At 44.6% G+C, this 22,158-nt stretch overlaps 1 protein-coding gene across 2 annotated transcripts in view; it reads left to right on the top strand.

The window, feature by feature from the left end:
• The window catches only part of LOC124041097 (lysyl oxidase homolog 4-like), a 56,360-nt gene that overhangs the window by 23,485 nt on the left and 10,717 nt on the right, over positions 1-22,158 (top strand). For both annotated transcript variants that reach the window (XM_046358264.1, XM_046358265.1), the window contains exons 8-13: positions 4,146-4,300; positions 4,596-4,763; positions 7,141-7,303; positions 8,485-8,728; positions 18,562-18,677; positions 19,642-19,778. In XM_046358264.1, the coding sequence (XP_046214220.1) occupies positions 4,146-4,300; positions 4,596-4,763; positions 7,141-7,303; positions 8,485-8,728; positions 18,562-18,677; positions 19,642-19,778 (983 nt within the window). The remainder of the gene's footprint in view (positions 1-4,145; positions 4,301-4,595; positions 4,764-7,140; positions 7,304-8,484; positions 8,729-18,561; positions 18,678-19,641; positions 19,779-22,158) is intronic.

The following is a 22,158-nucleotide window of genomic DNA, read 5'->3' as shown; positions in this document are numbered from 1 at the left end:
CGTGTGTCCTCCGAAACATGACCCGCCAAGTCGCGCAGCTTAACCGGTGTAATTGATCATGATGGAGGGATATCAAAACTGGCTCATAAACTGACATCAATAATAAGACAAGCCATTCCCATCATCACCAAGGTCATATGCACCACTCTTAATGACAGAGGCTAATGCAGCATCCTGTGATGCCTACATCTCTACCTCTAGTTACTGTTAGAGGAATGAGCACTGTTCTCAACAATGACTGGTTACATCTCTACCTCTAGTTACTGTTAGAGGAATGAGCACTGTTCTCAACAATGACTGGTTACATCTCTACCTCTAGTTACTGTTAGAGGAATGAGCACTGTTCTCAACAATGACTGGTTACATCTCTACCTCTAGTTACTGTTAGAGGAATGAGCACTGTTCTCAACAATGACTGGTTACATCTCTACCTCTAGTTACTGTTAGAGGAATGAGCACTGTTCTCAACAATGACTGGTTACATCTCTACCTCTAGTTACTGTTAGAGGAATGAGCACTGTTCTCAACAATGACTGGTTACATCTCTACCTCTAGTTACTGTTAGAGGAATGAGCACTGTTCTCAACAATGACTGGTTACATCTCTACCTCTAGTTACTGTTAGAGGAATGAGCACTGTTCTCAACAATGACTGGTTACATCTCTACCTCTAGTTACTGTTAGAGGAATGAGCACTGTTCTCAACAATGACTGGTTACATCTCTACCTCTAGTTACTGTTAGAGGAATGAGCACTGTTCTCAACAATGACTGGTTACATCTCTACCTCTAGTTACTGTTAGAGGAATGAGCACTGTTCTCAACAATGACTGGTTACATCTCTACCTCTAGTTACTGTTAGAGGAATGAGCACTGTTCTCAACAATGCCTGGTTACATCTCTACCTCTAGTTACTGTTAGAGGAATGAGCACTGTTCTCAACAATGACTGGTTACATCTCTACCTCTAGTTACTGTTAGAGGAATGAGCACTGTTCTCAACAATGACTGGTTACATCTCTACCTCTAGTTACTGTTAGAGGAATGAGCACTGTTCTCAACAATGACTGGTTACATCTCTACCTCTAGTTACTGTTAGAGGAATGAGCACTGTTCTCAACAATGACTGGTTACATCTCTACCTCTAGTTACTGTTAGAGGAATGAGCACTGTTCTCAACAATGATTGGTTACATCTCTACCTCTAGTTACTGTTAGAGGAATGAGCACTGTTCTCAACAATGACTGGTTACATCTCTACCTCTAGTTACTGTTAGAGGAATGAGCACTGTTCTCAACAATGCCTGGATACATCTCTACCTCTAGTTACTGTTAGAGGAATGAGCACTGTTCTCAACAATGACTGGTTACATCTCTACCTCTAGTTACTGTTAGAGGAATGAGCACTGTTCTCAACAATGACTGGTTACATCTCTACCTCTAGTTACTGTTAGAGGAATGAGCACTGTTCTCAACAATGCCTGGTTACATCTCTACCTCTAGTTACTGTTAGAGGAATGAGCACTGTTCTCAACAATGACTGGTTACATCTCTACCTCTAGTTACTGTTAGAGGAATGATGGTAAACATTAAGACACAACCACTGAACATTACAAATCAGTACTACTTACTACTTACACTTGAAAATTATTAGCAGACGGGACCCCACATTTTTATGTTCACTACAATAAATATTTATGTTCAAGTATCTTCAATCGTTACAGTTCAGAATACATAATGCAATTTAGTGACAAAGTTTACTTGTATGCTCTAGTCGGCTGGCCCTCGCTACATATTCGTCGCCAGACCCACTGGCTCCAGGTCATCTACAAGGCCATGCTAGGCAAAGCTCCGCCTTATCTCAGCTCACTGGTCACGATGGCAACACCCATCCGTAGCACGCGCTCCAGCAGGTGTATCTCATTGATCATCCCTAAAGCCAACACCTCATTCGGCCGCCTTTCGTTCCAGTACTCTGCTGCCTGTGACTGGAACGAATTGCAAAAATCGCTGAAGTTGGAGACTTTTATCTCCCTCACCAACTTCAAACAACAGCTATCTGAGCAGCTAACCGATCGTTGCAGCTGTACATAATCTATTGGTAAATAGCCCACCCATTTTTACCTACCTCATCCCCACAGTTTTTATTTATTTACTTTTCTGCTCTTTTGCACACCAATATCTCTACCTGTACATGACCATCTGATCATTTATCACTCCAGTGTTAATCTGCAATATTGTAATTATTCGCCTACCTCCTCATGCCTTTTGCACACATTGTATATAGACTCCCCTTTTTTCTCTACTGTGTTATTGACTTGTTAATCGTTTACTCCATGTGTAACTCTGTGTTGTCTGTTCACACTGCTATGCTTTATCTTGGCCAGGTCGCAGTTGCAAATGAGAACCTGTTCTCAACTAGCCTACCTGGTTAAATAAAGGTGTTCTCAACTAGCCTACCTGGTTAAATAAAGGTGTTCTCAACTAGCCTACCTGGTTAAATCAAAAGGTGTTGTTCTCAGGTGTTCTCAACTAGCCTACCTGGTTAAATAAAGGTGTTCTCAACTAGCCTACCTGGTTAAATAAAGGTGTTCTCAACTAGCCTACCTGGTTAAATAAAGGTGTTCTCAACTAGCCTACCTGGTTAAATAAAGGTGTTCTGGTTAAATAAAGGTGTTCTCAACTAGCCTACCTGGTTAAATAAAGGTGTTCTCAACTAGCCTACCTGGTTAAATAAAGGTGTTCTCAACTAGCCTACCTGGTTAAATAAAGGTGTTCTCAACTAGCCTACCTGGTTAAATAAAGGTGTTCTCAACTAGCCTACCTGGTTAAATAAAGGTGTTCTCAACTAGCCTACCTGGTTAAATAAAGGTGAAATAAAAAAAATACAAAAATAAAACATCAAACAGTTTTTACAACTTAGAAAGATAACCTTATGGGAGGTGATGTCTGTTTATTACTTTAAGTATTTACAACTTAGAAAGATAACCTTATGGGAGGTGATGTCTGTTTATTACTTTAAGTATTTACAACTTAGAAAGATAACCTTATGGGAGGTGATGTCTGTTTATTACTTTAAGTATTTACAACTTAGAAAGATAACCTTATGGGAGGTGATGTCTGTTTATTACTTTAAGTATTTACAACTTAGAAAGATAACCTTATGGGAGGTGATGTCTGTTTATTACTTTAATTATTTACAACTTAGAAAGATAACCTTATGGGAGGTGATGTCTGTTTATTACTTTAAGTATTTTTAATATTTACATTACTTTAAGTATTTACAAGAAAGATAACCTTATGGGAGGTGATGTCTGTTTATTACTTTAAGTATTTACACTGATATACTTTGAGTTTGGACACTCCAATGGTTGTAGGCACCTGATTTCCACCCCAAAAATGTTAGCAGAACTAATGACTATTTACAGTGTGTGAGGTCACGCACACAAAGAGCTCTGATTGGATACGAGATAGGATAGAGTTCACAGGCTACATCTGCTGTACCTCACTGGGAAAGAAGACCAATCTAAAGTTTACACAAAAACATTATCTCCTTTGGAAATGAGAGCTTGAAAGGAGAGAATGTAAAGTATGATACAGCAAGAACTGGACAAAGTAGGAGAAAATTGAATGGGAAATTATTGGGAGTGAATTTTCCTTTTGCTGACTGTTTACAGCACTTTGATCATTGGTAGTGACATCAATGAAACTGAAACCAACGTCTGAACACATCAGCTACCATTTGAACTCTCGTCATCACCACCATCATCATCATCATCGTCAGCTTCTATTTTCAAATCTGACCAATACTATATTATCATTTCTACTACTATATGTCATTTACTCTGAGGTGGTATACGTACACAGTGTGTGTGTGTGTGTCCCTCGTGGTGTGCTGTGTTGGTCCTGGTAAGTTAAACTGTGGTTGTTCTGATCTACCTACTCACATATTCAATGTGGTATTCTACTCACCGACAGAGAGGTTTGGGTCAGGAAGTGGGTTGTGTTTAGCCTATTTAGTGTGGGTGGATGTGTACCCAGTCCTTGTGACCAATATGGATGGAGGCCGACATTCTATCATTATAGATAACCAACATAGGAGACCAATATAGGCCTGCAATCACCAACTCTCTCGCTCTCGCTCTCTAGGTACTGGTCCTATCCATATTAACAGTGTCCAGTGTTTGGGGACAGAGAAGTCTATCCTAGAATGTAACTTCCAGGATGCCCCTCTATGGACGTTCAAACACACCCAGGACGCCTCAGTACGCTGCAACGTACCCAAGCTTGGCCTGGACAGCATGGTTAGAACATACACAAATCCCATTATTATATACACATTAGATACATAACTCTAAACATTTGACTTGCCAAAATTACAGGTTTATAAAATACATCATTGAAATTGAAATGTATTTTCTCCTCTTCCTCTTCTTCCTCTCCTCTTCCTCCTCCTACCTCTCCTCTTCCTCCTCCTCCTACCTTTCTACCCTCCTTCCTCTGCTAACACCTCCTCCTCCTAACCTCCTTCCTCTCCTCTTCCTTCTCCTACCTCTCCTCTTCCTCCTCCTCCTAACCTCCTTCCTCCTCTTACTCCAGGTGCGGTTGGCGGGAGGCAGGGAGCCAGGTGAGGGCCGTGTGGAGGTACTGATGGATGTAGGGGGTCGTAAGAGATGGGGGTCAGTCTGCAGTGAGAACTGGGGGATCAACGAAGCCATGGTGGTCTGTCGACAGCTGGGTCTGGGATTCGCATCCCGAGCACACCAGGTACGGAAACACACCTATGAAACCCTATTCTCTGTATAGAAACACACATATGAAACCCTATTCTCTGTATAGAATCACACCTGTTAAACACACCTATGAAACACAACTATGAAACCCTATTCTCTGTATAGAAACACACCTATGAAACACACCTATGAAACCCTATTCTCTGTATAGAATCACACCTATGAAACCTTATTCTCTGTATAGAATCACACCTATGAAACACACCTATGAAACCTTATTCTCTGTATAGAAACACACCTATGAAACCTTATTCTCTGTATAGAATCACACCTGTTAAACACACCTATGAAACACAACTATGAAACCCTATTCTCTGTATAGAAACACACCTAGAATCACACCTATGAAACACACCTATGAAACCCTATTCTCTGTATAGAAACACACCTATGAAACCTTATTCTCTGTATAGACACCTATGAAACCTTATTCTCTGTATAGAATCACACCTATGAAACACACCTATGAAACCTTATTCTCTGTATAGAAACACACCTATGAAACACACCTATGAAACCCTATTCTCTGTATAGAATCACACCTATGAAACCTTATTCTCTGTATAGAATCACACCTATGAAACACACCTATGAAACCTTATTCTCTGTATAGAAACACACCTGTTAAACACAATTATGAAACCCTATTCTCTGTATAGAAACACACCTATGAAACCTTATTCTCTGTATAGAAACACACCTATGAAACCCTATTCTCTGTATAGAAACACACCTATGAAACACACCTATGAAACACACCTACGAAACCCTATTCTCTGTATAGAAACACACCTATGAAACCCTATTCTCTTTATAGTGTACTACTTTTGGCCAGAGCCCTTTGTGGGAATATGGTGCCATTTCAGATTTGTCCCTATACTCCCTGACTTCCACAATTCACCAATCAACTCACTGAGTCTCCCTGAGTCCTCAAACATGAACAGCTGAAATACTTAGTAACACTTTCCATGAGACACAATTAAGCAATAAGGCTCTGGAGGAAGTGAGATTTTTTCCATTATAAACTGGGTGGTTTGAGCCCTGAATTCTGATTGGCTGAAAGCCATGGTATATCAGACCGTATACCACAGGTATGACAAAACATTTAGTTTTACTGCTCTAATTACGTTAGTAACGTAGTTAGCTTAGTTTATAGTAGCACTAAGGCTCCTTGGGGGTTTGTGAAAAACTATGAAATATATGAAACCAATAAACCATTCTCTGTATAGAATCACACCTATGAGGGCTATTCTCTGGGCATTGAAACACATTGCCTAGTTCTCTAAGAACAGCCCTTAGCCATGGTATTATTGTATAGCTTGGGGGTTTGTGATATACATGAAACACACCTATGAAACCTTATTCTCACACCTATGAAACACACCTATGAAAACCTATGAAACCCTATTCTCGAAACACACCTATGAAACACACCTATGAAACCCTATTCTCTGTATAGAATCACACCTATGAAACCTTATTCTCTGTATAGAATCACACCTATGAAACACACCTATGAAACCTTATTCTCTGTATAGAAACACACCTTATGGTATTCAATATACCACAGCTATGAAACCTTATTCTCTGTATAGAAAGGGCTGTTAGAATCACACCTATGAAACACACCTATGAAACCATGAAGCCAAAGTGTAGTGCCTGAATACAGCTCTTATCCCTGTATATCACTGAGCCTGAGTCCTCAAACATACTTTCCATACAATTAAGCAATAACTGGAGGAAGTGAGATTTTTTCCATTATAAACTGGGTGGTTTGAGCTTCTGATTGGCTGAAACATGGTATATCAGACCGTATACCACACATGACAAAACATTTAGTTTTACTGCTCTAATTACTCTAGTAACTCTTAGTTTATAGTCACTAAGGCTCTCTTGGGGGTTTCTCTCTATCCAATATACCACGGCTAAGGGCTCTCTGGGCTTTTTCATTGCCTAGTTCCTAAGAACTCCTCTCTAGCCTCTCTCTACCTCTCTCTCGGGCCTTCTCTTCTCTCAGCTAAGGGCTGTTATTCTCATGAAGCCAAAGTGTAGTGCCTGAATACTCTCTTATCCTCTCTCTCTCTCTCTCAAACCTCTCTTCATCTCTCTCTCTCTCTCTCTCTCTCTCTCTCTCTCTCTCTCTCTCTCTCTTTCTCTATCTCTCTCTCTCTCTCTCTCTCTCTCTCTCTCTCTCTCTCTCTCTCTCTCTCTCTCTCTCAATCTCTCTCTCTCTCTCTTTCTCTTTCTCTCTCTCTCTCTCTCTCTCTCTCTCTCTCTCTCTCTCTCTCTCTCTCTCTCTCTCTCTCTCTCTCTCTCTCTCTCTCTCTCTCTCTCTCTCTCTCTCTCTCTAGGAGACATGGTATTGGGCTGGGGATCCTAACGCATCAGAGTTGGTGTTGAGTGGAACCCACTGTGTCGGAAATGAGCTGTCAATCCAACAGTGTCGCCGTAACAACCACATCCACTGTCCCCGGGGTGGCGGGGCTAAGGCTGCAGGGGTCACCTGTTCAGAGAGTGAGTCATCACAGCACACCTGTTCCACCTGGCTAGATCTCCACACCTGTTCCACCTGGCGAGATCTCCACACCTGTTCCACCTGGCTAGATCTCCACACCTGTTACACCTGGCTAGATCTCCACACCTGTTACACCTGGCTAGATCTCCACACCTGTTACACTTACACCTGTTCCTAGATCTCCAAACCTGTTCCACCTGACTAGATCTCTACACCTGTTCCACCTGGCTAGATCTCTACACCTGTTCCACCTGGCTAGATCTCCACACCTGTTACACTTGGCTAGATCTCCAAACCTGTTCCACCTGACTAGATCTCTACACCTGTTCCACCTGGCTAGATCTCTACACCTGTTCCACCTGGCTAGTTCTCCACGCTTGCTCCATCTAACTAGATCTCTACACCTGTTCCACCTGGCTAGATCTCTACACCTGTTCCACCTGGCTAGATCTCTACACCTGTTCCACCTGGCTAGATCTCTACACCTGTTCCACCTGGCTAGATCTCTACACCTGTTCCACCTGGCTAGATCTCCACACCTGTTACACTTGGCTAGATCTCCAAACCTGTTCCACCTGACTAGATCTCTACACCTGTTCCACCTGGCTAGATCTCTACACCTGTTCCACCTGGCTAGATCTCTACACCTGTTCCACCTGGCTAGATCTTCACACCTATTCCATCTGACTAGATCTCCACACTTGCTCCACCTGGCTAGTTCTCCACACCTGTTCCATCTGACTAGATCTCTACACCTGTTCCACCTGGCTAGATCTCTACACCTGTTCCATCTGACTAGATTTCTACACCTGTGTAATCTTAAGAGATCCTTCCTAGGCTTCTGTTCAAAGATCACGAAATGGGAGAAAACAGTTTGTAACTGAAGTACCTTTTGCTTCCTGAAGGTGAACTTCTGATTGATCTGACTGTTCAATCAATGAATCAAATGTATTTTATAAAGCTCTTTTAACATCATTAGTTGTCACAAAGTGCTTTACAGATAGGAAGCCTAACACCCCAGCCAGAACCACCTGCATTGCAACTGGTGAACCTCTAACCTACCCATCCCGTCTCCGTAGTGGCCCTTGCCCCAATGTTTCATGTAATACCTGGTTAACCTGTCACTCCGATATATGTTTAGGTTAACCCTAACCTCTCACCCCTCTTCCCTGCCCTCTAGCTGCCCCTGACCTGGTACTAGATGCCCAACTGGTTCAGGAGACAGCCTACCTGGAGGACCGACCCCTACACCTGCTGACCTGTGCCAACGAGGAGAACTGTCTGTCGTCTTCTGCTGCCAGAATGAACTGGCCCTATGGACACCGCCGCCTGCTACGATTCTCCTCCAGGATCATGAACATGGGACGGGCCGACTTCAGACCTAGAGCTACCAGGGAGTCTTGGACCTGGCATGCGTGTCACAGGTAAGGGGTGTTGTAGTAAGGGGTGTTGTAGTTGTAGTCTTTGGCATTGTGAACATGAAAACGGCTGACTTCAGACCTAGGGTTACCAGGGAGTCTTGGACCTGGCACAAATCAAATCAAATCAAATGTTATTTGTCACATACACATGGTTAGCAGATGTTAATGCGAGTGTAGCGAAATGCTTGTGCTTCTAGTTCCGACAATGCAGTGATAACCAACAAGTAATCTAACTAACAATTCCAAAACTACTGTCTTATACACAGTGTAAGGGGATAAAGAATATGTACATAAGGATATATGAATGAGTGATGGTACAGAGCAGCATACAGTAGATGGTATCGAGTACAGTATATACATATGAGATGAGTATGTAGACAAAGTAAACAAAGTGGCATAGTTAAAGTGGCTAGTGATACATGTATTACATAAGGATGCAGTCGATGATGTAGAGTACAGTACATACGTATGCATATGAGATTAATAATGTAGGGTAAGTAACATTATATAAGGTAACATTGTTTAAAGTGGCTAGTGATATATTTACATCATTGCCATTTACATTACATTTAAGTCATTTAGCAGACGCTCTTATCCAGAGTGACTTACAAATTGGTGCATTCACCTTATGACATCCAGTGGAACAGTCACTTTACAATAGTGCATCTAAATCTTAAAGGGGGGGGGAATACTTATCCTATCCTAGGTATTCCTTAAAAAGGTGGGGTTTCAGGTGTCTCCGGAAGGTGGTGATTGACTCCGCTGTCCCATCCATTCCCATTATTAGAGTGGCTGGAGTTGGGTCAGTGTCAATGACAGTGTGTTGGCAGCAGCCACTCAATGTTAGTGGTGGCTGTTTAACAGTCTGATGGCCTTGAGATAGAAGCTGTTTTTCAGTCTCTCGGTCCCAGCTTTGATGCACCTGTACTGACCTCGCCTTCTGGATGATAGTGGGGTGAACAGGCAGTGGCTCGGGTGGTTGATGTCCTTGATGATCTTTATGGCCTTCCTGTAACATCGGGTGGTGTAGGTGTCCTGGAGGGCAGGTAGTTTGCCCCCGGTGATGCGTTGTGCAGACCTCACTACCCTCTGGAGAGCCTTACGGTTGAGGGCGGAGCAGTTGCTGTACCAGGCGGTGATACAGCCCGCCAGGATGCTCTCGATTGTGCATCTGTAGAAGTTTGTGAGTGCTTTTGGTGACAAGCCAAATTTCTTCAGCCTCCTGAGGTTGAAGAGGCGCTGCTGCGCCTTCTTCACGACGCTGTCAGTGTGAGTGGACCAATTCAGTTTGTCTGTGATGTGTATGCCGAGGAACTTAAAACTTGCTACCCTCTCCACTACTGTTCCATCGATGTGGATAGGGGGGTGTTCCCTCTGCTGTTTCCTGAAGTCCACAATCATCTCCTTAGTTTTGTTGACGTTGAGTGTGAGGTTATTTTCCTGACACCACACTCCGAGGGCCCTCACCTCCTCCCTGTAGGCCGTCTCGTCGTTGTTGGTAATCAAGCCTACCACTGTTGTGTCGTCCGCAAAGTTGGAGGCGTGCGTGGCCACCAGTCGTGGGTGAACAGGGAGTACAGGAGAGGGCTCAGAACACACGTGTCACAGGTAAGGGGTGTTGTAGTAAGGGGTGTTGTAGTTGTAGTCTTTGGCATTGTGAACATGAAAACGACTGACTTCAGACCTAGGGTTACCAGGGAGTCTTTGACATGGCACGCATTTCACAGGATCTGCGTGGGAGTCTGCGGCTTTGGAGTTCTAGAAGGCCATGTATTTTTTGTTCTGTTTCACTGCATGAAGGAATTGTTGTAGTTTTACAATGCATTGCCATATACTTAGTTTGTAGTATTTGAAATTCTCTGTTGCCATACTTGTCATGAGCTGCAGTACTACTATACAATACTATACTCTATGGATGGGACGTGGGCAGTGGTATGAAGTACTTAAGTAAAAATACTTTCAAGGACTACTTTTTGGGTATCTGTACTTTAATATTTATCTTTTTTACAGCTTTTACTTTTCACTACATTCCTAAATATGATAATGTAATTTTTTACTCCATACCTTTTCCCTGACTCTCAAAAGTACTCGTTACATTTTGAATGCTTAGCAGGATAGGAAAATGGTTAAATTCACACACTTCAAGAGAACATCCCTGGTCATCTGTACTGCCTCTGATCTGGCGGACTCACTAAACAGAGAACATCCCTGGTCATCAGTACTGCCTCTGATCTGGCGGACTCACTAAACAAAGAACATCCCTGGTCATCAGTACTGCCTCTGATCTGGCGGACTCACTAAACAGAGAACATCCCTGGTCATCAGTACTGCCTCTGATCTGGCGGACTCACTAAACAGAGAACATCCCTGGTCATCAGTACTGCCTCTGATCTGGCGGACTCACTAAACAGAGAACATCCCTGGTCATCAGTACTGCCTCTGATCTGGCGGACTCACTAAACAGAGAACATCCCTGGTCATCATTACTGCCTCTGATCTGGTGGACTCACTAAACAGAGAACATCCCTGGTCATCAGTACTGCCTCTGATCTGGTGGACTCACTAAACAGAGAACATCCCTGGTCATCAGTACTGCCTCTGATCTGGTGGACTCACTAAACAGAGAACATCCCTGGTCATCAGTACTGCCTCTGATCTGGAGGACTCACTAAACAGAGAACATCCCTGATCATCCCTACTGCCTCTGATCTGGAGGACTCACTAAACAGAGAACATCCCTGGTCATCAGTACTGCCTCTGATCTGGCAGACTCACTAAACACAAATGCTTTGTTTGTTTGACACTTAAGTATATTTTAGCAATAACATTTACTTTTGATAGATAAATATATTTAAAACCAAATAATCTTTGACTTTTACTCAAGTAATATTTTACTTGGTACTTTCACTTTTACTTGAGTCATTTTCTATTAAGGTATCTTTACTTCTACTCAAGTATGACAATTGGGTGCTTTTTCCACCACTGCTTGTGGGTGTACTTTCACATATCCCCTGTATGACCTGGTTCCTGGAGCGTGGGGTACCCTCATCCGTGCTCTAAAACAAACTGACCCTGACTGAAACTAATCCTGGTGAGTAGCGGGTACAAGATTCAGGACCAGAAGTGCGAGTCGTGTTGAACTTGTTGTCCGTTGCAAACAAGCTAGCTTGCTAGCATCATGTAGAATGTACATTTTGCTAATCACATCCTGAAACAGTTACTTTCAGGTCTTGTGAAAACAAAACCTATTCTGTAGAATTCTCAAAAACACTGTAGGAAACCAAATCAGGGAACTGAATTCCATATGTAAAAACGCCCTTAGTAACAGTCCCTTAGTAACAGTCCCTTAGTAACAGTCCATTAGTAACAGTCCCTTTCGTTACATTCCCTTAGTTACAGTCAGTTAAAGTCCCTTAGTTACAATCAAAGGGAGGCTGCTGGAGTCCTTGGTCATTATAAGTGGTTGGTAGTGGTTTTGTTGTGGTTTTGGATGACCATGTTACAGGTAAATGGTTACATTACCTCAAGGAGTTATAGAAACCAACACCACAGACTTCCATTTTACAGCTGTAATGACCCTTGTGGTACATAATTGTTCTGTGTGGAATGAGTAAGGTCTTATTGACTTGAACTGCATTTAATTGATTTAGTTACAGGTTAGAAAGCATGTAAAAGTATGATCTAATTGTCATTAAGTACAATACATGTTGTTTGGCAGAAACTTACTTACAGAAACTAATGGTCCACATAAAGATTTTCTTCGATAATGTTATGGATAGACTTATGGAAAATGCCCGTTTTGGGGGAAAAAACAGTTCATTTTGCTGTTATGTTATGCTTATCTCTTAGTGGATGTCATTGCTAAGTATATTGCAAACGAATGACCCATCACTTTTATAGCCTCATTTTTCATATAACACATTTCATGCAATTCTACTCATTTTGCCTTAGGGTGGAGTAACATTTTCTTCAGTTTTAAAGCAAATTACCTGCAATTGTAGACATTTTGCCATGTTAATATGATTTCTGAGTGAGTGTGACTAGCAAATTCAATGGGGGCCCCCTGGAGGTCAGGGCTCCCTGGAGGTCAGGGCCCACCTGAAGATCTGCCCCGTGTGTCTTGTGGGTATCCGGCCAAGATCACGACACCTTTAGATAGATAGCTGCGCTAGACTAACTTACAAGTTTAAACATTTTTAACTGACTTTGCTAATTGAGTGACTGTCAGTTTATTTTTGTATTTTTTTCCCCTTTATTTAACCAGGTAGGCTAGTTGAGAACAAGTTCTCATTTGCAACTGCGACCTGCCCAAGATAAAGCATAGCAGTGTGAACAGACAACGCAGAGTTACACATGGAGTAAACAATTAACAAGTCAATAACACAGTAGAAAAAAAGGGGAGTCTATATACAATGTGTGCAAAAGGCATGAGGAGGTTGATTTGATTTGATTTGAGGTAGGCGAATAATTACAATTTTGCAGATTAACACTGGAGTGATAAATGATCAGATGGTCATATACAGGTAGAGATATTGGTGTGCAAAAGAGCAGAAAAGTAAATAAATAAAAACTGTGGGGATGAGGTAGGTGAAAATGGGTGGGCTATTTACCAATAGACTATGTACAGCTGCAGCGATCGGTTAGCTGCTCAGATAGCTGATGTTTGAAGTTGGTGAGGGAGATAAAAGTCTCCAACTTCAGCGATTTTTGCAATTCGTTCCAGTCACAGGCAGCAGAGTCCTGGAACGAAAGGCGGCCAAGTGAGGTGTTGGCTTTAGGGATGATCAGTGAGATACACCTGCTGGAGCGCGTGCTACGGATGGGTGTTGCCATCGTGACCAGTGAACTGAGATAAGGCGGAGCTTTACCTAGCATGGATTGTAGATGACCTGGAGCCAGTGGGTCTGGTGACGAATATGTAGCGAGGGCCAGCCGACTAGAGCATACAAGTCGCAGTGGTGGGTGGTATAAGGTGCTTTAGTGACAAAACGGATGGCACTGTGATAAACTGCATCCAGTTTGCTGAGTAGAGTGTTGGAAGCAATTTTGTAGATGACATCGCCGAAGTCGAGGATCGGTAGGATAGTCAGTTTTACTAGGGTAAGCTTGGCGGCGTGAGTGAAGGAGGCTTTGTTGCGGAATAGAAAGCCGACTCTTGATTTGATTCTCGATTGGAGATATTTGATATGAGTCTGGAAGGAGAGTTTGCAGTCTAGCCAGACACCTAGGTACTTATAGATGTCCACATATTCAAGGTCGGAACCATCCAGGGTGGGGATGCTAGTCGGGCATGCGGGTGCAGGCAGCGATCGGTTGAAAAGAATGCATTTGGTTTTACTAGCGTTTAAGAGCAGTTGGAGGCCACGGAAGGAGTGTTGTATGGCATTGAAGCTCGTTTGGAGGTTAGATAGCACAGTGTCCAATGACGGGCCGAAATTATATAGAATGGTGTCGTCTGCGTAGAGGTGGATCCGGGAATCGCCCGCAGCAAGAGCAACATCATTGATATATATATACAGAGAAAAGAGTCGGCCCGAGAATTGAACCCTGTGGCACCCCCATAGAGACTGCCAGAGGACCGGACAGCATGCCCTCCGATTTGACACACTGAACTCTGTCTGCAAAGTAATTGGTCATCCGAAAAACCGAGGCTACTGAGTCTGCCGATAAGAATATGGTGATTGACAGAGTCGAAAGCCTTGGCAAGGTCGATGAAGACGGCTGCACAGTACTGTCTTTTATCGATGGCGGTTATGATATCGTTTAGTACCTTGAGTGTGGCTGAGGTGCACCCGTGACCGGCTCGGAAACCAGATTGCACAGCGGAGAAGGTATGGTGGGATTCGAGATGGTCAGTGACCTGTTTGTTGACTTGGCTTTCGAAGACCTTAGATAGGCAGGGCAGGATGGATATAGGTCTGTAACAGTTTGGGTCCAGGGTGTCTCCCCCTTTGAAGAGGGGGATGACTTCGGCAGCTTTCCAATCCTTGGGGATCTCAGACGATATGAAAGAGAGGTTGAACAGGCTGGTAATAGGGGTTGCGACAATGGCGGCGGATAGTTTCAGAAATAGAGGGTCCAGATTGTCAAGCCCAGCTGATTTATACGGGTCCAGGTTTTGCAGCTCTTTCAGAACATCTGCTATCTGGATTTGGGTAAAGGAGAACCTGGAGAGGCTTGGGCGAGGAGCTGCGGGGGGGGCGGAGCTGTTGGCCGAGGATGGAGTAGCCAGGCGGAAGGCATGGCCAGCCGTTGAGAAATGCTTGTTGAAGTTTTTGATAATCATGGATTTATCGGTGGTGACCGTGTTACCTAGCCTCAGTGCAGTGGGCAGCTGGGAGGAGGTGCTCTTGTTCTCCATGAACTTCACAGTGTCCCAGAACTTTTTGGTGTTGGAGCTACAGGATGCACACTTCTGCCTGAAGAAGCTGGCCTTAGCTTTCCTGACTGACTGCGTGTATTGGTTCCTGACTTTCCTGAACAGTTGCATATCGCGGGACTATTCAATGCTATTGCAGTCCGCCACAGGATGTTTTTGTGCTGGTCGAGGGCAGTCAGGTCTGGCTGTATCTGTTCTTTGTTCTGCATTTTTTGAACGGAGCATGCTTATCTAAAATGGTGAGTAAGTTACTTTTAAAGAATGACCAGGCATCCTCAACTGACGGGATGAGGTCAATGTCCTTCCAGGATACCCGGGCCAGGTCGATTAGAAAGGCCTGCTCACAGAAGTGTTTTAGGGAGCGTTTGACAGTGATGAGGGGTGGTCGATTGACTGCGGCTCCGTAGCGGATACAGGCAATGAGGCAGTGATCGCTGAGATCGTGGTTGAAGACAGCGGAGGTGTATTTGGAGGGCCAGTTGGTCAGGATGACGTCTATGAGGGTGCCCTTGCTTACAGATTTAGGGTTGTACCTGGTGGGTTCCTTGATGATTTGTGTGAGATTGAGGGCATCTAGCTTAGATTGTAGGACTGCCGGGGTGTTAAGCATATCCCAGTTTAGGTCACCTAACAGAACAAACTCTGAAGCTAGATGGGGGGGCAATCAATTCACAAATGGTGTCCAGGGCACAGCTGGGAGCTGAGGGGGGGTCGGTAGCAGGCGGCAACAGTGAGAGACTTATTTCTGGAGAGAGTCATTTTCAAAATTAGTAGTTCGAACTGTTTGGGTATGGAAAGTATGACATTACTTTGCAGGCTATCTCTGCAGTAGACTGCAACTCCTCCCCCTTTGGCAGTTCTATCTTGACGGAAGATGTTATAGTTGGGTATGAAAATCTCTGAATTTTTGGTGGCCTTCCTGAGCCAGGATTCAGACACGGCAAGGACATCAGGGTTAGCAGAGTGTGCTAAAGCAGTGAGTAAAACAAACTTAGGGAGGAGGCTTCTGATGTTGACATGCATGAAACCAAGGCTTTTTCGATCACAGAAGTCAACAAATGAGGGTGCCTGGGGACATACAGGGCCTGGGTTTACCTCCACATCACCCGCGGAACAGAGAAGGAGTAGTATGAGGGTGCGGCTAAAGGCTATCAAAACTGGTCGCCTAGAGCGTTGGGGACAGAGAATAAGAGGAGCAGGTTTCTGGGCATGGTAGAATATATTCAGGGCATAATGCGCAGACAGGGGTATGGTGGGGTGCAGGTACAGCGGAGGTAAGCCCAGGCACTGGATTATGATGAGAGAGGTTGTATCTCTGGACATGCTGGTTGTAATGGGTGAGGTCACCGCATGTGTGGGAGGTGGGACAAAGGAGGTATCAGGGGTATGAAGAGTGGAACGAGGGGCTACATTGTGAACTAAAACAATGATAACTAACCTGAGCAACAGTATACAAGGCATATTGACATTTGAGAGAGACATACAGCGAGGCATACAGTAATCACAGGTGTTGAATTGGGAAAGCTAGCTAAAACAGTAGGTGAGACAACAACAGCTAATCAGCTAGCACAACGACAGCAGGTAAAATGGCATTGACTAGGCAACGGGGCCAACAGATAAAACAAACAAGCAGAATGGAGTACCGTGATTAATGGACAGTCCAGCGTGCATCAGCTATGTAGCCAAGTGATCAGTGTCCAGGGGGCAGCGGTGGATGGGGCAGGGAATCTGGACTGGCGAGTGTTATCCAGGTTAAAAAACTAACAATGACTAAATAGCTTATAGCTAGTTAGCTGGTTAGCTTCTGGGGGTTCTTGAGTGTGTTCTAAAAATTAAAAATAATAGCGATTCCGTATCACATTGGGTGAGGCAGGTTTCCGGGAGTTATAAACAAATTAAAAATCGGAAAGAGATAGAAAGTACATATGGGTCCAGTGAGTGTTTGGGACGCGGCGATGCAGATGGTTAGCAGGCCTCTGCTAACAAGCTAACAGTTAGCAGGCCGGGGTAAACAAGGTAGCAGTTAGCGGACCAGGGCTAAACAAGCTAGCAGTTAGCAGGCCGAATTAGCAAGCAAGGAGCTAGAGAGCAAGCAAGGGCTAGAGAGTTAGCCTTTGGGGGACGTCGCGATGGGGTGAGTCTGTTTATTCCTCTTCATGCGGTGACATCGATAGACCGGTCGTGGGCCCGGGTATTGTAGCCCAGGAGTATGCTACGGTGGTAAGCACAGGTGCTCTGGCCGGGCTAGCTTCAAGCTAAGTGGGTGGAAACGCTAGCCAGGAGTAATCATCCGGGGTTGCGGTTTAGCTAGATAGCTAGTTGTGAAGATCCAGCTGAAAAATGTTCCGTTTGCGGTGGGAATCCGGGGATAAAAATAAATAGGTCCGTTATGCTCTGGTTAGCGTCGCATTGTTCCAACTGGCGAGAGCTTTCCGAGCTAAAGGTTAGCTGATGACCGGTTAGCTGAAGACCGCTAGCATAGCTGGTGTTTAGCTGGCTAGCTTCAGTTAAGGGGTTCCGGTTCTGAAGTAAATATAAATACTTTAGGAAAAGTAGCTACATTGGGTGAGGCGGGTTGCAGGAGAGTATTTGGAAGCTTAGGTTTAACAAAATGTTTTTAAAGATATGCAAAGAAAAATATGTAAAAACGAAAAAGAAACAATATATACAAGGGACACGATACGACAGGACGACTTACTGCTACGCCATCTTATGTCAGTGACAACTGCTGCATAACCAAATGTCTGAACCTCTTCTACTACTGTTACCCTCAAATTAAGTGGAGACTCAGTGGTCGGTGCTAAAAGCGACCTCTTATTTCACTTATGCCCGGAGCCGTGTGCCTGTGTGTACTGTATGTGTGTTCACCAGGAATGCATGAATGTGTGTGTAGTTGAGTTTCAAAGCCCCCCATTCACTGTGAGTGTGTAAACAGGTCTGTGTGTGAGCGGTTCAACCTAGCAAGTTCTAGAACAAGCTTCTTTGAGAGGTGTTCCTCTGCCACATGTTCTTGTGTTGAGATCACTGGGCTACCAGCCATAGGGAGCTACTGTTCTGATTCCCACACATACACACACCAGCCAGGTCACCCGCGATACCAGTCAGTATTCAACGTCCATCCATGCCTGAGGACATGGGGAGATGATGTGGAAACTGACCACTAGGGGCAACAGTGAGCACTGTTACCTTCACATAGGTTTCGGTTTTGCAAGGGTGTTGTGGACGTCTAGTTCTAATGTGAGACTGGGAGAGCCAGTTGCACGCACACACACACACACACACACACACACACACACACACACACACACACACACACACACACACACACACACACACACACACACACACACACACACACACACACACACACACACACACACACACACACACACACACACACACACACACACACACACACACACACACCCTAACCAGCCCTTTTATTCTACGTTACCAGGCACTACCACAGCATTGAGGTGTTCACCCACTATGACCTGCTGACTCTGAATGGGACCAGGATAGCAGAGGGACACAAGGCCAGCTTCTGTCTGGAGGATACATACTGCCCTGAAGGTAATAACGCCTGTTATTAACATTCATACATACTGCCCTGAAGGTAATAACACCTGTTATTAACATTCATACATACTGCCCTGAAGGTAATAACACCTGTTATTAACATTCATACATACTGCCCTGAAGGTAATAACACCTGTTATTAACATTCATACATACTGCCCTGAAGGTAATAACACCTGTTATTAATATTCATACATACTGCCCTGAAGGTAATAACACCTGTTATTAACATTCATACATACTGCCCTGAAGGTAATAACACCTGTTATTAACATTCGTACATACTGCCCTGAAGGTAATAACACCTGTTATTAACATTCGTACATACTGCCCTGAAGGTAATAACACCTGTTATTAACATTCATACATACTGCCCTGAAGGTAATAACACCTGTTATTAAATTCATACATACTGCCCTGAAGGTAATAACACCTGTTATTAACATTCATACATACTGCCCTGAAGGTAATAACACCTGTTATTAACATTCATACATACTGCCCTGAAGGTAATAACACCTGTTATTAACATTCATACATACTGCCCTGAAGGTAATAACACCTGTTATTAACATTCATACATACTGCCCTGAAGGTAATAACACATGTTATTAACATTCATACATACTGCCCTGAAGGTAATAACACATGTTATTAACATGCATAACACCTAATGTCACATGTTATAAACATTCATACATATCACTCTGAGGTTAATAACACCTGTTATTAACATGGATAGCACCTCATGCCACATGTTATTAACATTCATAATATGGCAATGTCACCTGCTATTAACATTTATATCAAGCATTTATTTCAAACAACTTGGCTTCATATGCTGTCCATGACCTAAACTATTCCTGGACCATGGTTATTTTTCTTTTTGAATAGCTGAAACTGGCTCCTAAAAGCATCAAGCTGAAGAGTAAAGTCACTGTTCTTGTCTGTGTGTCAGGTCTGCATAAGCGTTTCTCCTGCTACAACATGGGCGATCAGGGCATCTCAGTGGGCTGCTGGGATACGTACCGCCACGACATCGACTGTCAGTGGATCGACATCACCGATGTTAAGCCTGGAGACTACATATTCCAGGTACATACACACACCTGCGCTTGATTCAGCTTGGAGTTTCCACTTTTTACATGATCCCATTGGTCCCTTTTTACCACGCAAAACAATTAAAGTATGTTGAAGTATTTAACAATAGTACTATCTAATCACTCTCTATTAATGAGAGGAGGGTTATGGTGAAACTAGCACCCCCGTAATTAATAATAGTACTATCTAATCACTCTCTATTAATGAGAGGAGGGTTATGGTGAAACTAGCACCCTCGTAATTACTAATAGTACTACCTAATCACTCTCTGTTAATGAGAGGAGGGTTATGGTGAAACTAGCACCCCCTTAATTACTAATAGTACTAGCGAATCACTCCCTGTGAGTGAGAAGAGGAGGACAGGAGAAGAGGAGGACATGAGTGAGAAGAGGAGGACAGGAGAAGAGGACAGGAGTGAGAGGAGGAGGACAGGAGAAGAGGAGGACAGGAGAGGAGGAGATCAGGAGAAGAGGACAGGAGTGGGAAGAGGAGGACAGGAGAAGAGGAGGACAGGAGTGAGAAGAGGAGGACAGGAGTAGAGGAGGACAGGAGTGAGAAGAGGAGGACAGGAGTGAGAAGAGGAGTACAGGAGTGAGAAGAGGAGGACAGGAGAAGAGGAGGACAGGAGAAGAGGAGGACAGGAGAAGAGGAGAACAGGAGTGAGAAGAGGAGGACGGGAGAAGAGGAGGACAGGAGTAAGTGAGAAGAGGAGGACAGGAGAAGAGGAGAACAGGAGTGAGAAGAGGAGGACAGGAGAAGAGGAGGACAGGAGTGAGAAGAGGAGGACAGGAGAAGAGGAGGACAGGAGTGAGAAGAGGAGGACAGGAGAAGAGGAGAACAGGAGTGAGAAGAGGAGGACAGGAGAAGAGGAGGACAGGAGTGAGAAGAGGAGGACAGGAGAAGAGGAGGACAGGAGTGAGAAGAGGAGGACAGGAGAAGAGGACCGGAGTGAGAAGAGGAGGACAGGAGTGAGAAGAGGAGGACAGGAGTGAGAAGAGGAGGACAGGAGAAGAGGAGGACAGGAGTGAGAAGAGGAGGACAGGAGTGAGAAGAGGAGGACAGGAGTGAGAAGAGGAGGACAGGAGAAGAGGAGGACAGGAGTGTGAAGAGGAGGACAGGAGAAGAGGAGGACAGGAGTGAGAAGAGGAGGACAGGAGAAGAGGAGGACAGGAGTGAGAAGAGGAGGACAGGAGAAGAGGAGGACAGGAGTAAGTAAGAAGAGGAGGACAGGAGTGAGAAGAGGAGGACAGGAGTGAGAAGAGGAGGACAGGAGTAAGTAAGAAGAGGAGGACAGGAGTGAGAAGAGGAGGACAGGAATGAGAAGAGGAGGACAGGAGTGAGAAGAGGAGGACAGGAATGAGAAGAGGAGGACAGGAGTGAGAAGAGGAGGACAGGAGTAAGTAAGAAGAGGAGGACAGGAGTGAGAAGAGGAGGACAGGAGTGAGAAGAGGAGGACAGGAGTAAGTAAAAAGAGGAGGACAGGAGTGAGAAGAGGAGGACAGGAATGAGAAGAGGAGGACAGGAGTGAGAAGAGGAGGACAGGAATGAGAAGAGGAGGACAGGAGTGAGAAGAGGAGGACAGGAGAAGAGGAGGACAGGAGTGAGAAGAGGAGGACAGGAGAAGAGGACCGGAGTGAGAAGAGGAGGACAGGAGTGTGAGAAGAGGAGGACAGGAGTGAGAAGAGGAGGACAGGAGAAGAGGAGGACAGGAGTGAGAAGAGGAGGACAGGAGTGAGAAGAGGAGGACAGGAGTGAGAAGAGGAGGACAGGAGAAGAGGAGGACAGGAGTGTGAAGAGGAGGACAGGAGAAGAGGAGGACAGGAGTGAGAAGAGGAGGACAGGAGAAGAGGAGGACAGGAGTGAGAAGAGGAGGACAGGAGAAGAGGAGGACAGGAGTAAGTAAGAAGAGGAGGACAGGAGTGAGAAGAGGAGGACAGGAGTGAGAAGAGGAGGACAGGAGTAAGTAAGAAGAGGAGGACAGGAGTGAGAAGAGGAGGACAGGAATGAGAAGAGGAGGACAGGAGTGAGAAGAGGAGGACAGGAATGAGAAGAGGAGGACAGGAGTGAGAAGAGGAGGACAGGAGTAAGTAAGAAGAGGAGGACAGGAGTGAGAAGAGGAGGACAGGAGTGAGAAGAGGAGGACAGGAGTAAGTAAAAAGAGGAGGACAGGAGTGAGAAGAGGAGGACAGGAATGAGAAGAGGAGGACAGGAGTGAGAAGAGGAGGACAGGAATGAGAAGAGGAGGACAGGAGTGAGAAGAGGAGGACAGGAGTAAGTAAGAAGAGGAGGACAGGAGTGAGAAGAGGAGGACAGGAGTGAGAAGAGGAGGACAGGAGTGAGAAGAGGAGGACAGGAGTGAGAAGAGGAGGACATG

The sequence above is a fragment of the Oncorhynchus gorbuscha genome, linkage group LG08, assembly GCF_021184085.1.
Source record: "Oncorhynchus gorbuscha isolate QuinsamMale2020 ecotype Even-year linkage group LG08, OgorEven_v1.0, whole genome shotgun sequence".
NCBI lineage: Eukaryota > Metazoa > Chordata > Actinopteri > Salmoniformes > Salmonidae > Oncorhynchus > Oncorhynchus gorbuscha.
This window is presented reverse-complemented; position numbering and strand designations above follow the sequence as displayed.